We start from the raw sequence: 16,797 nt of genomic DNA, 5'->3' as shown, positions 1-16,797 counted from the left end.
AGGGCACTCCACATAAGACTATTATCACTCACAAACTACATTTCCCAATACTCTCTGCCCGGACTCACTCACCGCGAAGTCTTGTTTGTGTCACACTGCATTTCTGAGCATTCTCCTAGTTTTCGTGTTTCTTGGTTCTTGATATCTTGCCCTGTTCCCTGGATTACTCTCTTGCCTCTGGTCCCTGCCTGCCTGCCTGCCTGCCTGCCTGTTTGTTTGTTTTGTTTGTTTCTTTGTTTTGACTACCTGCCTGTGTATGACCCTAGCCTGTACTTTGGATTACGCCTCTGGATTGCCCCAGCCAATAAAGCTGCATTTGGATCTCCTACTTCGTGTCTCTGAGCAGTTTCGTGACAGACTAACAGGATGATGAGACAGGTGAATGCAATCAGTGAATGAGGTACAGGTGAATGTGATCAGTGATAAGTGATGATGAGTCCGGGCAGTGAGTTATGGGAAATGTAGTTAGTGAGTGAATATGATAGTCTGATGTGGACTGCCCTCTGGTGGCTCACAAGGGCAGCTTCAGCTGGTGATCGTTACAGCCGGATTGTAGTTTGAAACTGTGAGATTAACAATATTATATGAATGCCTGGCTGAAAAGATGCGTCTTTAATCTAGTTTTAAACTGGGAGAGTGAGTCCGAGCAACGAACAGTATCAGGAAGGCTATTCCAGAGTTTTGGAGCCAAATGTGAAAATGCTCTCCCTCCTTTGGTGGATCTGGATATCCTAGGTATGACCAAAAGCCTTGAATTTATTGATCTTAAAGAGCGCGATGGATTATAGGGTGATAGAAGATCCGTTAAATAGACTGGAGCTAAGCCGTTTAGGGCTTTATAAGTCAGTAGCAATACCTTATAATTAATACGGAACTTTATAGGTAGCCAATGTAGAGATGATAAAATCGGTGTTATATGATCATATTTTCTTGATCTAGTAAGAACTCTAGCGGCTGCATTTTGGACTAACTGTAGCTTGTTTATTGAGGATGCAGGACAACCAGCTAATAAAGCATTACAGTAATCTAGTCTCGAGGTCATGAATGCATGAACTAACTTTTCTGCATCAGAAACTGATAGCATATTACGTAGCTTAGCAATGTTTCTAAGGTGGAAAAAGGCTGTTTTTGTAACATATGAAATATGATTTTCAAAAGACAGGTTACAATCGAGTCATCTGAGCCTCAAACGACACAGTAGCGGTTCAAGACATTTAATGATGCAAGAACATTTTCACTGGTGATATTTTACAAAAACAGGGTCTTTTGTGCCACTGAATATCCAATCAAACCTAGTCAAACGCTGAGAGACTTCATTTCCAGCTTCATACTGAGATATTTACAAAAATAAAGCATCTTTTAATCGAAAAGATGCAGTCAAATGTTCCAGGGTCCAGTTGAATCGAGTGAAAGATCGGGAGTGAACGCCGGTGTGTTCGTTGGTTCATTCTCTGCAAAGTTGAATGACTTTTTTGTCTCAGGTCAGAATTTTTACATTTTAATGACAAGTCAACATTTTATGTCATAATTCTGACTTTTTATGGCAGTTTTGACTTTTTATATCATTCATAATTATGACTTAAATCAGAATTATAACTTTTTTATATTTTAATTATACTTTTTTTTATTTTATTATAATTTCAGTGGTTTCATATTAGAAGTTAATTTCGACTTTTCATGTGTTAAGTCAGTTGAAATTATGGCAAAGTCAAAATTATGTCATAATTATGACTCTTTATGACTTAATTATATCTAATTATGACTTAGTGTGTCAATTTAAACTTTTTGACGTAATTTTGACTTTTTACGTCTTCAGGAAGAAGAATTTTGACTATATCAAAATTTGACTTATGTCAGAATTTTGACAGTCATAATTCCAACTTTTTGTCGCAATTTTGGCAGGTCACTTTCGACTTTTTCACGTCTTAAGTCAGAATTTAAACTTTATATCATAATTTTGACTCAAGTCGGAATTTTGACTAGCAATTTCAACCATAATTTCATAAGTCCAACTTTTTGTCGCAATTTTGACTTAAGTCAGTTTCAATAATTTTTTTCCATCTTAAGTCAGAATTTTGACTCATAATTTCAACCATAATTTCATAATTTTCATATTTGACTTGGGTCAATTGAAACGGACTTATGTCAGAATTTTGACTCATAATTTCAACCATAATGTAATAATTCCAACTTTTTGGCGCAATTTTGACTTAAGTCATTTTCGACTTTTTTACATCTTAAGTCAGAATTTTGAATTTATATCAGAAATTCCACTTAAGTCAGAATTTCAACAATAATTGACCGTCGGATGTTTCCGGGCTCCGATGTAAAGCTACATGTACTGGTACTGAGTCAGACACCAGTGTGTTCACTGGTCCTTGAACTCTGTAAAAAGTTAAATGTCTTTTGACTTTTTTATGTCTCAAGTCAGAATTTTTACTTTATATCATAATTTTGATTTAAGTCAGAATTTTGACAGTCATAATTTCAATGTCAATTGACTTTTTACGACTTAAGTCAGAATTTTAACTCGCAATTTCAACCATAATTTCATAATTCCAACTTTTTTGTCACAATTTTGACTTAAATCAGACGTAAATTTGACGTAAATTTTTTTTACGACTTAAGTCAGAATTTCAACTATAATTGACAGTCAGATGTTTCCGGGCTTTAATTTTGACTCGCAATTTCAACCATAATTTCATGACTTAAGTCAAATATGACAGTTGAAATTATGAGTCAAAATTCTAAGTCCAACTTTTTGTCGCAATTTTGACTCAAGACGTAAAAATGTCCAAACTGACTCATGTCAGATGTTTGACCCATAATTTCAGCCATAATTTCATAATTCCAACTTTTTTGTCGCAATTTTGACTTCAGTCAGTTTCGATTATTTTACATCTTAAGTCAGAATTTTGAATTTATATCAGAATTTCTAGTTATGTCAGAATTTTGACAGTCATAATTTCAACAATAATTGACCGTCAGATGTTTCCGGGCTCCGATGTAAAGCTACATGTCCTTGTACTGAGTCCGACACCATCAGCGTTCACTGGTCCTTGAACTCTGCGTCAAACATGATCTTCTGGATCTGCATTTTAACCACGGCTCTTTTCTGTGGCGTCAGTCTTTTGAGGGCCGGGACGAAACTCAAGAGGAACAGCTCGTCCTCATCCAAGGCTTTCTGGACGCTCTTTAGAGGCTCGTTCTCTGAGACCCGTGTGTGTGTCGGAGTCTCTGAGGTCTGCGCTGATGAACCGGACGCCGGCGCCCCCTTCAGGCCCGGAGGAAGAGCAGAGACCAGCGGCCTCATGTGTTGCAGTGGTTTGAGCTGAGCCACGATAGACAGGGGCATTATGGGATTGAGCGGGATCGCCGCTTTGAGCGGATGCTTGGGCTCAAACCTGCCGTCACTCTTTGCTCTGTTTCCCAGGCTGGACTTTGAGTCTCCGCCGCTGGACTCGTCGAGCGACTCCTCGGGCGAATCGCGAGCGCTTCCGTCCCCGTCATCTGGATCCTCCAGAGCCTCGGCTTCACTGGGAATCTTCCTCTTCCGGATGTGATTGTCCAGGAACGAGAGGCTGTCTCTGTGTGGCCAGTAATGCAGGCGCCGGCCTCCTTCTTCCCTCTTCAGCTTGCAGAGTCTCCGCTCTCGGATGTAGCGATCCCTGATGGTCTTCCATCGTCTCTTGCACTCCACCACTGCAGCGGGAGAACAGCGTTAAACTCTCACACACACACACACACACACACACACACACACACTGCAGCGGGAGAACAGCGTTAAACTCTCACACACACACACACACACACACACTGCAGCGGGAGAACAGCATTAACCTCACACACACACACTGCAGCGCGAGAACAGCGTTAACCTCACACACACACACACACACCACTGCAGCGGGAGAACAGCGTTAACATCACACACACACACACCACTGCAGCGGGAGAACAGCGTTAACCTCACACACACACACACACACACACACACACACATTGCAGCGGGAAAACAGCGTTAAACTCACACACACACACACTGCAGCGGGAAAACAGCGTTAAACTCACACACACACACACACACACACACACACTGCAGCGGGAAAACAGCGTTAAACTCACACACACACACACACACACACTACAGCGGGAAAACAGCGTTAAACTCACACACACACACACACACTGCAGCGGGAGAACAGCGTTAGACTCTCTCACACACACACACTCCAACAGCGGGAAAACAGCGCTAAACTCACACACACACACACACACACACTACAGCGGGAAAACTCCACAACTCGTGACGTCAGTATTAGCGCAGCGCATCATGGCGTAGTGTAAATATCAGTGTGTATATCATTATTCGCATATTAGTTGCGCTCAGACTAAAGTCGAGTCCGTATGTTTGTTTGGCCGGAAGCTCGTTATTTTACTTTATAAAGTTTTAAATATGGATATTTTTCTTACATAAACACAACACTTCGCTTCAGAACGCCTTTATTAGCACTTTATGATGGACAGATACATTTTTATGAGCTTTAAACTGATGATCCATTGCCATTATAAAGCTCGGAAGCATCGGTTATTAATAACTCGGATTGTGTTCGTCTGACAGAAGAGAGTCATAAACTCTAGGATGAGTTCAGGGAGAGTAAATCATGGGCTAATGTTCATTTTAAAGTGAACTCCTCCTTTAAACTCCGAGTCTCTGATCATGTGATTCAACTCAAACACACACAGAATCAGGTTTATCATCATCATCATAAAAATGATCATCTTACAGGGACTTTCTGAAGCGCTGGAACTCTGAACGGCAGCTTGATGATCTAAAACAAGACCGAGGAAACACACTTTCTCTTCACTGTAAAAAATTATCGTGATTTTAACGGTAAAAGAAAAAAACTTTAATTGGTTGACAGAAACTTTATGTAATATATACAGTGATCTAACTGTACATTTAATGTAATTTTACAGTAAATCCGTTAAATTTACAGTTTTTGGAAGTGAAAAAGAACAAGACATTAAATAATTTACAGTGAAAAAATGTAACTTGACATTCCCACAATTCCCTGCGCGACACTTCACATCTGATGTATTTTTGTTGAAATAACTGTTTCATAGTTTTTTTTTTTGTTTTTGTTTTAAACTGCCACCTTAGTACCCGAGTACCCGAATGACCCTAGGAGCTATGTTGTCTGGGGCTATATACCCCTGGCAGGGTCTCCGAAGGCAAACAGGTCCTAGGTCACGGGTCAGACTAAGAGCGGTTCAAAAACCCTTTATGATGTCAACAAACGCAAGGACCGTGACGTCGCCCAGCATGGCGCAGCCGGAGCCCCACCCTGGAGCCATGCCTGGGGTTGGGGCTCGTATGCGAGCTCCTGGTGGTCGGGCCCCCAGACCCGGTGGTCCGGCCGGGCTCAGCACCTACAGGAGGGACCATAAGGGGCTGGTGCGTAGTGGATCGGGCGGCAGTCTAGGGCGGGGGCCTCGACAACCCGATCCCTGGACACGGAAACTAGCTCTAGGGACGTGGAACGTCACCTCTCTGGCGGGGAAGGAGCCTGAGATTGTGCGTGAGGTTCAGAGGTTCCGACTAGAGATAGTCGGGATCACCTCCACGCACAGCTTGGGCTCTGGAACCACACTCCTGGAGAGAGGATGGACTCTTTACCACTCTGGAGTTGCCCATGGTGAGAGGCGGCGGGCTGGTGTGAGTTTGCTTATAGCCCCCAGCCCGCCGCCATGTGTTGGAGTTCACCCCGGTGAACGAGAGGGTCGTTTCCCTGCGCCTTCGGGCCAAACGGCAGTGTAGAGTACCCGGTCTTCTTGGAGTCTCTGGGAGGGGTGCTAGAAAGTGCTCCGACTGGGGACTCCGTCGTTCTACCGGGGGACTTCCAACGCCTACGTGGGCAGCGACAGTGACACCTGGAGGGGCGTGATTGGGAGGAACGGCCCCCCTGATCTGAACCCGAGTGGTGTTCTGTTATTGGACTTCTGTGCTAGTTACAGCTTGTCCATAACGAACACCATGTTCAAGGGTGTCCATCAGTGCACGTGGCACCAGGACACCCTAGGCCGTAGGTCGATGATCGACTTTGTGGTCGTTTCATCTGACCTCCAGCTGTATGTCTTGGACACTCGGGTGAAGAGAGGGGCGGAGCTGTCAACTGATCACCACCTGGTGGTGAGTTGGATCCGATGGCGGGGGAGGAAGCTGGACAGACTCGGCAGACCCAAACGTACTGTGAGGGTCTGTTGGGAACGTTTGGCTGAATCCCCCTGTCAGAGAGATCTTTAACTTCCACCTCCAGCAGAGCTTCAACCGGATCCCGAGGGAGTCTGGAGATATTGAGTCCGAGTGGACCATGTTCTCCACCTCCATTGTCGACGCGGCCACTTGGAGCTGTGGACGTAAGGTCTCCGGTGCCTGTCGAGGCGGCAATCCCCGAACCCGGTGGTGGACACCGGAAGTAAGGGATGCCGTAAAGCTGAAGGAGTCCTATCGTGCCTGGCTGGCAGGTACCGGCAGGCCAAGCGGACTGCAGCCCGGGTGGTTGTGGAGGCAAAAAAATCGGGCTTGGGAGGAGTTCGGTGAGGCCATGGAGAAGGATTGGCCTCCAAGAAATTCTGGCAAACCGTCCGGCGCCTCAGGAGGGGGAAGCAGTGCCCTACCAACACTGTTTTCAGTGGAGGTGGGCAGCTGTTGACCTCGACTGGGGATGTCATCGGACGGTGGAAGGAATACTTTGAGGATCTCCTCAATCCCACCGACACGTCTTCCATTGAGGAAGCAGAGGCCGAGGGCTCAGAGGTGGACTCGTCCATCACCCAAGCTGAAGTCCCTGAGGTAGTCAAGAAACTCCTCGGTGGCAAGGCACCGGGGGTGGATGAGATCTGCCCTGAGTACCTCAAGTCTCTGGATGTTGTGGGGCTGTCTTGGCTGACACGCCTCTGCAACATCGCGTGACGGTCGGGGACAGTACCTTTGGAGTGGCAGACCAGAGTGGTGGTCCCTCTTTATAAGAAGGGGGACCGGGGGTGTGCTCCAACAATAGGGGAATCACACTTCTCAGCCTCCCCGGGAAAGTCTATGCCAGGGTACTGGAGAGGAGAATCCGGCCGATAGTAGAACCTCGATTCAGGAGGAACAGTGCGGTTTTCGTCCCGGTCGTGGAACACTGGACCAGCTCTATACCCTCTCCAGGGTTCTGGAGGGCTCATGGGAGTTTGCCCAACCAGTCCACATGTGCTTTGTGGATTTGGAGACACTCGACTGTGTCCCTCGCGGCGTCCTGTGGAGGGTGCTCTGGGAGTATGGGGTCCGGGGCCCTTTGCTAAGGGCTGTCTGGTCCATGTACGACCGGAGCAGGAGCTTGGTTCAGATTGCCGGCAGTAAGTCAGACTTGTTCCCGGTGCATGTTCCTAGGCGCAGCCAGGGGCCGGAGGTTGTCGGGTTTGGGGACCACTCGATTTCATCTCTGCTCTTTGCGGATGATGTTGTCATGCTGGCCCCATCAGACCAGGACCTTCAGCATGCGCTGGGACAGTTTGCAGCCCAGTGTGAAACGGCTGGGATGAGAATCAGCGCCTCCAAATCCGAGGCCATGGTTCTCAGTCGGAAAAGGGTGGCTTGCCCACTTCAGGTTGGTGGAGAGTTCCTGCCTCAAGTGGAGGAGTTCAAGTATCTGGGGGTCTTGTTCACAAGTGAGGGAAGGATGGAACGGATCGGTTTAGCTTCTGCAGTAATGCGGTCGATGTACCGGTCTGTCGTGGTGAAGAAGGAGCTGAGCTGCAAGGCGAAGCTCTCGATTTACCGGTCAATCTACGTTCCTACTCTCAGCTATGGTCATGAGCTGTGGGTCATGACTGAAAGGACAAGATCCCGGATACAGGCGGCCGAAATGAGCTTTCTCCGCAGGGTGGCTGGGCGATCCCTTAGATATAGGGTGAGAAGCTCGGTCACTCGGGAAGAGCTCAGAGTAGAGCCGCTGGGGTCCCCTCGGAAGAGCTGGAGGAAGTGTCTAGGGAGAGGGAAGTCTGGGCATCCCTGCTTTTTTTTCTAATCAGTGATGTACATTAGGGTTTTGTTACATTTAATGTTGTTAAATTAGTGTTTATTGCATTTTTACACTGTCATGTGTGTTTAGTGTGTGTGTGAGTGACACTGTGCAGCTTCTGTATATTAGTATTAACTCTTGTGGAAAAGCTGCTTGTGATGAGCTTTGATTTATCATGTGACTCTAATCTCCACTGTGATTGGTGGATGTCAGTGTATTACAATGGTACAAAACAGATATTAGTACTTCAATATGCTTCAAATACTTTAAAAAATGTTTACTGTAAATTTAAGTCTGTAAAACCTAAAATGTTGGTACTGTATTTTTTTACGGTAAATTTCTGGCAACCACAGCGGCCGTTTTTTTAACGTAAATTTAACAGAATTTTAGTTTACAGTGAAAAACACAATGGACCCCGACAGAAACATGGCGTCGCTCAGATCCGGCAACATCTGTAACGCCTGGATCCACATGTGCGCCGGATCTGAGCGACACTGTTTCTGCGACGATCGTGTTTGAAACACTAGTTTTTACTTTATAATTTTCTCCTCCAGAAAGCTGTGAAAATGCTTAACGTGGCTTAATGCATTAAAGACATTGATATTAAAAGATCAAATGCAGTTATTCATGATGCATATTATATACAGGCAGATACAGATGAGAATATGAATAAAACACGATATTGAACATTAAAGTCGAGATGAAACTGGTGTTTTCTCCCCGATAGTGACGAATATCCGAAACAAATGAACAATAAGAACAAATGTAGGCAGGGCTTAACTCTGTATTGTAGGATAAATCATTTATAATAAATACTGTAATATTCCATGCAAAAATAAGAATGGTCAGTTTTGATTTCATGGTTACTTTAAACATTTAATCATATAAAAGCATTATAAAGTATCAGCCTTTATATAATATGAAAATCAGAATCAGAAAGAGCTTTATTGACAATGATTTGATTTTTCCCTTTAGTGAATGAAGCTTCCATGTAAATACAAGACATAATAATAATAATAATAAATAATAGAAATGTGACAAGTATAAGACACATAATGGCTATTTACAGCAATAAGGTGTATATATTAATATAACTGTCTTAGTGCAATAATGCGCTGCGTTACGCGTTTTAATGTCTCTTATCGTACAGTATCATAAATCTGCACTCGTATCGTGAATCAGAGACTTTATGCCTCAAAGTTCTTCAGAAAACAAACAGAAAGACGCGCGTTTAAAAACATCTAGACGGAGCGGAACAGAAGGCAGTTTAAACGGCTGAAATATTAATAAAATATATTATTATATAATCATATAACACATTATAATATATAACACATAAGAAACTCAAGAACGTGCGCTAAATGAATCCCTGTTAACTTCAATATATTGTCCATCATTTATAGCGCTAGCGACGCGTCTCAGAACGCGCCTTCAATAATCAACGATCAAACCGCAGTTTGACGGACACGGACGCGTTGTAGTTGTTGAGTCTCCAGCTGTAAATATGTGTGTAAAATCATCAAGATCAACAGAACAGAAACACTTTTCAAAGTCAAACGCTTGTCGAGCGCGCGTGATGTTGACGCACTGACCGGAGAGCCCGACGCACGCGGCGACCTCCCTCCACGCGTTCACGCGCCGCTCGGAACTGCGATAATCGTGCAGCGACGCGTTGTAGAGCACCGGGTAACCGGAGACGCTCTGGATCAGTTTCTCAGTCGCGGCCATTGAGTTTATTGAGACGCGTCGATCTGAACGCGCTCCCGGAATTGTTACACAGGCGCGTCAAAAGTGCGCGACACGCGCCTCTACCGCGCAAGCGGGACGTCATGGCGGGGTTGTAGACCAATGAGATTTGAGTGTGGGCGGGGCTAAACAGAGCGTCGCGTCACAAACAGAAACACAAGCGTCAGTCAAAAGGTCTTGATCAGGAATTAAACGCCGAGCCAAATATGGCATATTAATATTCAGCCCGTTTATTTTCCTACACTTCTTCAAGTTTTACAAGACTTAAGTTAGTTTTAAACAGTAACAGAATTAAAGGAAGAGCCTATTTTACTCATAATGCACAAAATCAAGTATCAGATACTTTAAATCTTTATTGTGTCTTCCATCATTTCCTCTTGAATTCAGCTCTCTAATTTCATCTCTCAGACACAATAACAAAAGTACCAGATTTTAAAGCTTTTCATGTATCTATAAATAGTTTCTTGTAGCCTATAAAGACCAAATTTATACTGTGAAAAGTCAGGGTCTAATGTTGATGTGAGATCTGAAGATCAGGCCTGACTGAAGCCTATTTATTACAAAATTAGCAATAAATGAAGGGTGTCACTGTATTGACTATAAATTATAATAAATCACAGCACCACACTTACTACTACCATACTTTACTATTAAAGGAAATCTAAAATCTCTACATAAATTATAGTATCAGGATTGAGTATTAATTGCAGAATGGTTGAAGAAAAAAGGTTCCCAAAATCTGTTCAAAGTCTCAAGGTCCCAGCAAACAAACATTAATATCATTTTTGCTATGCACACTGTTTCGTTTGTGTTTCCCCAGATTTGGATTATTTACTCACTTAGTTTGTTATACAGCGGCATTCTTCTGCATCATCGGACTACACGCGCCAGAATACCGGACCTTTAAAGGTGACGTTATGCCCCTTTTCACAAGTAATATAAATCTATGGTGTCCTCAGAATGTGTCTGTGAAATTTCAGCTGAAAATAACCCAACTTTTCACGTTTTCGGGGTTGAGAAGCACCTGATTATAGCACTTAAACACGGAAAAAGTCAGATTTTCATGATATGTCACCTTTAAAGAGATGGATATTGCATGCATTAACATTGCTTTAACATTAACAGCTTTCACAGCCCCAATAGTGCCATTGTTTTTATTTTTCAAGGAGGAAGAGACCTCCATCAGTCCAGCACTGAGTCGTCTTCGTCACCAGCATCCCTGTCCATCACGGAGCCAGTCTCCCTCTCCGGCATTCCCTCAGCTCCACCATCAGCTCTTCCACGCAGCCCTGATCCGCCTTGGGGCTTCCGGTCCCAGTCTACGCCTATGTCCCTGGGAGCCCTCGGCTCCACCTCGGCCCGTCGACGTCAGCTTTGCCCTGGCTCCTCGCCCCCTCGCCTCCACCTCGGCCCCTTAGCATGACTAATGATGTAAGAGAAGCCCTCTTGTAACTAGCGAATATGCATAATTATAATTTTTTTGTTCAAAAGCTCAGGATTTATTTGAAACAATATTTTGTAAAATACTTTTACTGTCACTTTTGATCAATTTTTTTTTTTATTTGCATAGCATTTAATGTGATTTTTACCCACAAAAGGGAATTTTTAAACCTCCAAAAGCTTCATATAAAGAATAGCAACACATATAAAACTCTTTACTTTGAAAGTTGTTGCAATGAAATAATAGGCCTATATACAGAAATACAGCATGTAATGTAATTATGAAACATGAATTATTTATAAATGCATTATTGCACACCAGCAGTGCGTTCACTGGTCCTTGAACTCTGCGTCAAACATGATCTTCTGGATCTGCATTTTAACCACGGCTCTTTTCTGTGGCGTCAGTCTTTTGAGGGCCGGGACGAAACTCAAGAGGAACAGCTCGTCCTCATCCAAGGCTTTCTGGACGCTCTTTAGAGGCTCGTTCTCTGAGACCCGTGTGTGTGTCTGATCGTCGGAGAGCCGTGTGTGTGTCTGATCGTCTGAGAGCCGTGTGTGTGTCGGATCCTCCAGAGCCTCGGCTTCACTGGGAATCTTCCTCTTGCTGATGTGATTGCCCAGAAACGAGAGGTTGTCTCTGTGTGGCCAGTAATCCAGGTCTTCCCTCTTCAGCTTACACTGCACCACTGCAGGAGAGCGGTTTAAAACATTTATTCTTCAAACTATTACAAAAATAGGCCAACTAAATAATCTTGAAATCAGCTTTAAACAAGGGAAAACATTCTTTAACATGCATTATGCACAAGAACAGGCACGTTTGACCATGATGGTTAACAGAGCAGAGCTGAATGCATATAACGGTAACACTTTACAGTAAGGTTCATTAGTTCCCTTTCGAACGGTCAGTTGTGTTGCATAGCTCTACGCTGTGGGGAAAACTCCCTTTTCTCTGAATACTGAAGCCTTTTTGTATAGTAACGCAGTGCTACTGCACAGCCGGCACAGTGCAGAGACTACTCGCACGCTATTGGCTGGTCAGTGGGAACTGCACGAACCTATGGCGGAGCGGCGTAACTGGGCGAACCAATCGGTGCACAGCCCGCCAGAATGGGCGGGGCATCTGCCTATAAAAGAGGCTCGATTTCGACTCCAGAGCTGGAGCTTATCCGCGTCCTTTCTAAAGCAGTCGAGGAGCTCGGCCTCGCCTGGGCCTCGCCTGGGTCTCGTCTGGGCCTCGCCTGGGCCTTGCCTGGGCCTCGCCTGGGTCTTCAAAAATAATGTTTTTCAATATGAAATGTCCCCAACTAAGCAAGCCAGAAGCCAAGGCCACAGTGGCAAGAAACCAAAACTCTATCAGTGACAGAATGGAGAAAAACCCTGAGAGAACCCAGACTCAGTCGCTCAGTTCTCCTCTGGCCAGCGAGCGAACAGTGTATGATTATGATTCAGGCATTACAGGTCAGAGGTCAGATTGGATCAGAACAGTCAGAATATTTATCCGGTTCCATCTGGCTGGAAGTCGGAGTCATCACGCCGCCGGTATGGATCATCCATCCAAACCCTGCAGAACGACTTCATCTCTCATGGATGAGTCTGGACCAGACCCAGAAGCTTTTCGTGACCTAGAATTGACCCTTCGCTAAGCCACGCCGAAAACCGCCACAGGCCAATCGTGGCTTAGCAACCGTAACTAGGCGCGGGAGGTCTGGCAAGCTTTCGAGCGAGAGGGAAACATGCCGAAGCGTTGTGCGTATGGATTGTGCAAATCTGATACCCGGTATCCTAAAAGTTTGGACGGGGTGGTGGATTTTGTTCCCTTCCCGAAACCTAAAACCCAAGGGGAGAAATGCCAGGCGTCATCTTCATTTATATAGCGCTTTTAACAATGTAGATTGTTCCAAAGCAGCTTTACATTGATAATAGGAAATTAAAAGTAAAGTGTTTTGGCTTTATAGCAGCTCTAACGTTAGAATAAAGTTATTGTCCAGCTCGTGGATCAAGCAGTGTGATTAAAGGCAAGACGGAGGCTCACTGACATAATTTAACGTTACTTACAAATATATTTCAGCATTTTGTTAATCGACGGCCAAACTAGTAACGTTACCCCAATCCGATAGCGACTCTCCCGGTGAGAGTGTGTGTTTCCCATTTGAATGGTCAGCGTATGAGGCGGCGGCTGCTTGCGCTGGGACCTAACGACGTTATAGACTTTAGCTTCAATTTTGATGAAATTATTCTCTAATCGTTTGCATATTATGTCGTGGATATAGCCCTCGAATGCATACTGCAGTCTTGCTCTCTCATATTTTCACCTGTTCGCCAAAAATGACTAATTATCTCCTTAGGAATGTCTGAAACCAGTGCATACATACTGCAATAGACGTGCCAGGCGCAAAAGCTTGACAGGCGTAGCAACAGTAACTAAGGAGGGCGGGGCTTAGCGAAGGGTCAATTGACCGTTCACAAAGACCCGCCCCCTTTAGTTACTGTTGCTATGTCCAACAAGCCACGCCTCTCTCATGCCACACCATGTTCTCACGCAGTGAAACACACATCGCGGAGCAGAGCGGACACTGACAACACTCTGACACACAGGACAGACCAGCTGACTTTTGATATGAAACTTTCAAATTTGGTAATTTTTTAAAGAAATTTAAACATTAAATACAGTTTTGTGGCTCTTTAATGTGTCTGACAGATCGCTCAGTTAAAGCGGCTCGTGAACCGATCATCTCTTCCTTCTAGTTCATTTATCGCATCAAATAAACGTGAATGAACATCAGAGGGAATGTTGTTTTAACCGCGCAAAGACGTCAGTACACTCCGTTTCTCAAGTTCAAATCCTCCATCGTTAATCTACTAACTCTCCTGACCGCTTTGTCGGACAAAAATAGCGGATTCGGCGGATCATGATTGGTCAGATCACCTGTCAATCAAACTCAATTACGCTGGACCCTGAGCCCAAGAAGCAGTCCTGATCAGCAAAACAGGAAAAGGGGAGGGCCAGGTCTCGCCGGATCACCCTCCAAACGCCCCGAGTGTTCCTCCAAACGCCCCGAGTGTTCCTCCAAACGCCCCGAGTGTTCCTCCAATGCCCCGAGTGTTCCTCCAAACGCCCCGAGTGTTCCTCCAAACGCCCCGAGTGTTCCTCCAAACGCCCCGAGTGTTCCTCCAAACGCCCCGAGTGTTCCTCCAATGCCCCGAGTGTTCCTCCAAACGCCCCGAGTGTTCCTCCAAACGCCCCGAGTGTTCCTCCAAACGCCCCGAGTGTTCCTCCAATGCCCCGAGTGTTCCTCCAAACGCCCCGAGTGTTCCTCCAAACGCCCCGAGTGTTCCTCCAAACGCCCCGAGTGTTCCTCCAATGCCCCGAGTGTTCCTCCAAACGCCCCGAGTGTTCCTCCAAACGCCCCGAGTGTTCCTCCAAACGCCCCGAGTGTTCCTCCAAACGCCCCGAGTGTTCCTCCAAACGCCCGAGTGTTCCTCCAAACGCCCCGTTCAGTTCTGGCCAATGGAGCAGACATTGCGATTGCAAGCGGCGGGCCCGTTCAAGCTCATCGACCGCTGTTATAGCGAACAAAATAAAAAACAAAAATACTCTGCAAAAGAGCACTTTTCCTCTTCCACACCACACGAGTGTCGGTTCCCTGCTCAACGCCAGCCGGGCCGAGGCATGGGAAGCCATCCCTGGTGTGTAACGATGTGTTGTGAACACGGCAGAACAAGGCTACTCGCTCCAATTCGCTCGCAAAGACCCTAATGATGACGGGCCTGGCTCGCATCTATGGCGAAATCGAGCCTGTTTTATAGGCAGATGCCCCGCCCATTCTGGCGGGCTGTGCTCCGATTGGTTCACGCAGTTACACTGCTCCGCCATAGGTTCGTGCAGTTCCCACTGACCAGCCAATAGCGTGCGAGTAGTCTCTGCACTGTGCCGTTACTATACAAAAAGGCTTCAGTATTCAGAGAAAAGGGAGTTTTCCCCACAGTAGAGCTATGCAACACGACAGTTCCCTTATCTCGGGAACCGAGGCTACGTTAGTAACCGAGTCGCTAACATTAGTTAATGCACTGTGAACCAACATGAACAAACAATGAACAGCTGGATTATTATTAACTAACATTAACAAAGATGAATAAATACTGTAACAAATGTATTGATAATTGTTAGTTCATGTTAGTTAATCCATCAATTAATCTTAACTCATGAACCTTATGTTAAAAAGTGTTATATTTTAATATAATATTTATTTAAATGTAATAAATTGTTTTAATGATTTGTATTTGTTGTCAGGGTTACAAATAAATAATCTATTTAGTTTTTTTCTCTTAGAAAAATGAATGCGTATGCATGTATGAATGGGTTTATTATATTGGTGTAATTAACTAATGGTCAGCAGGGTTTGTTTATTTTATTTATTTTTTAGATGCAAATTATTATAGGCCTATTCTCTATGCACCACGCATTTTTTCAGCGTTTTGGTTGGAATTATGTTGTACTATCATTATTAAAATAAACTTCTTTTTTTTGTGCCCAAATAAAATATTACAGAACACTATAGCCTAATATCTCTGCGTCTTGTGAACCATACTATACAGACTAATAACTATGTGTACTACGAAGGATTTTACAGTATAAATGTTTATTATCCCTATGAGTGCATGTAAAGCTCGCGCGCGTGAGATTTGACGCACTGACCGGAGAGCCCGACGGACGCGGCGATCTCCCTCCACGCGTCGACGCGCCGCTCCGAGCGCCGGTAACCGCGCAGCGACGCGTTGTAGAGCAGCGGGCGAGCGAGCACGGTCTGGATCAGTTTCTCCTTCTCAGCCATTGAGTTTATTACTGAGTTGCTGCTGAGACGCGGCGCGTTTAGATCGTATTTCCGGCGCGTCAGAAACGCGCGACTCACGCATCGCAAGCGATTGGTAGATCACAGTTCGCAAGCGGATTAAAAGTGAATCGTTTGATCATTTTAATTATTCGTGATCATCAGATCTGTCACGATAGAAACTGGGTGTAGGCCGTCCTGTGGCAAGCCGTTTCGACTTCTATTCATTCCTGGGATATGAATTTCTAATATCATACAATTAAAATTTTACTAGTTAAAATACTTTTTCTTGATATGAGGAATTAGATTTTTACTAGTAAAAATGCTAATTCCTCATTTCAACTATGACGTCACCACCCGCTGAAATACCACGAATTCCTGATAACAAGAATTAAACTAGTAAAAACTATAATTCTTGATATCTGTAGTTGTGTTTTCACGTTTTAAATGTCCCCTTAGGCTGCCATTTAAATTTAAGAATTTAATTAAGATTAATAATTTCATCTTGAATCAAGAATTCGTATTTTTGTGAGTGATGAATGACGTCATTGTTGATATCAAGAAGTATTTTTTTTACTATCATGTTTGGGAAGAAATAACATGTGAAAGAGTCCGTGTCTGTGTCAGTCTGAGGGACAATCGTCACAGTTCAGGATATTCAGGATATTCTCTTTGGATTAATTCATGGGAAGATTATTTTATGGTTATTATAA

The 16,797-nt window shown here is 44.5% G+C and overlaps 2 protein-coding genes across 2 annotated transcripts; both read right to left on the bottom strand.

Annotated features, from left to right (window-relative positions):
- Positions 1-1,634: 1,634 nt before the first annotated feature.
- On the bottom strand, positions 1,635-9,880 carry LOC311083919 (uncharacterized protein). The gene is made up of 2 exons (XM_084115695.1): positions 9,659-9,880; positions 1,635-3,702 (listed from the first exon to the last, which is right to left on the bottom strand). The coding sequence occupies exons 1-2, from the start codon at positions 9,792-9,794 to the stop codon at positions 3,050-3,052; spliced, it is 789 nt and encodes a 262-aa protein (XP_083971821.1). The 5' UTR covers positions 9,795-9,880; the 3' UTR covers positions 1,635-3,049.
- Positions 9,881-11,376: 1,496 nt separating this feature from the next.
- On the bottom strand, positions 11,377-16,113 carry LOC311083432 (uncharacterized protein). Its single transcript, XM_084114951.1, has 2 exons — positions 15,952-16,113; positions 11,377-11,941 (listed from the first exon to the last, which is right to left on the bottom strand). Exons 1-2 carry the CDS (start codon positions 16,085-16,087, stop codon positions 11,583-11,585), a joined length of 495 nt encoding a protein of 164 aa, XP_083971077.1. The 5' UTR covers positions 16,088-16,113; the 3' UTR covers positions 11,377-11,582.
- Positions 16,114-16,797: the final 684 nt, after the last annotated feature.

Source organism: Abramis brama (genome assembly GCF_963993115.1).
Source record: "Abramis brama genome assembly, chromosome: 5".
NCBI classification, from domain to species: domain Eukaryota; kingdom Metazoa; phylum Chordata; class Actinopteri; order Cypriniformes; family Leuciscidae; genus Abramis; species Abramis brama.
Note: the sequence above shows the minus strand (reverse complement) of the source record. Positions and strands in the feature narration are given on the sequence as shown.

Excerpts from the sequence above, each read along its gene's own strand:
- LOC311083919 (XM_084115695.1), bottom strand. The coding sequence starts at position 9,794 with ATGGCCGCGACTGAGAAACTGATCCAGAGCGTCTCCGGTTACCCGGTG. Across the intron at positions 3,703-9,658 it reads CGCGTGCGTCGGGCTCTCCG|TGGTGGAGTGCAAGAGACGA; the intron begins GTCAGTGCGTCA and ends CTCCCGCTGCAG.
- LOC311083432 (XM_084114951.1), bottom strand. The coding sequence starts at position 16,087 with ATGGCTGAGAAGGAGAAACTGATCCAGACCGTGCTCGCTCGCCCGCTG. Across the intron at positions 11,942-15,951 it reads CGCGTCCGTCGGGCTCTCCG|TGGTGCAGTGTAAGCTGAAG; the intron begins GTCAGTGCGTCA and ends GCTCTCCTGCAG.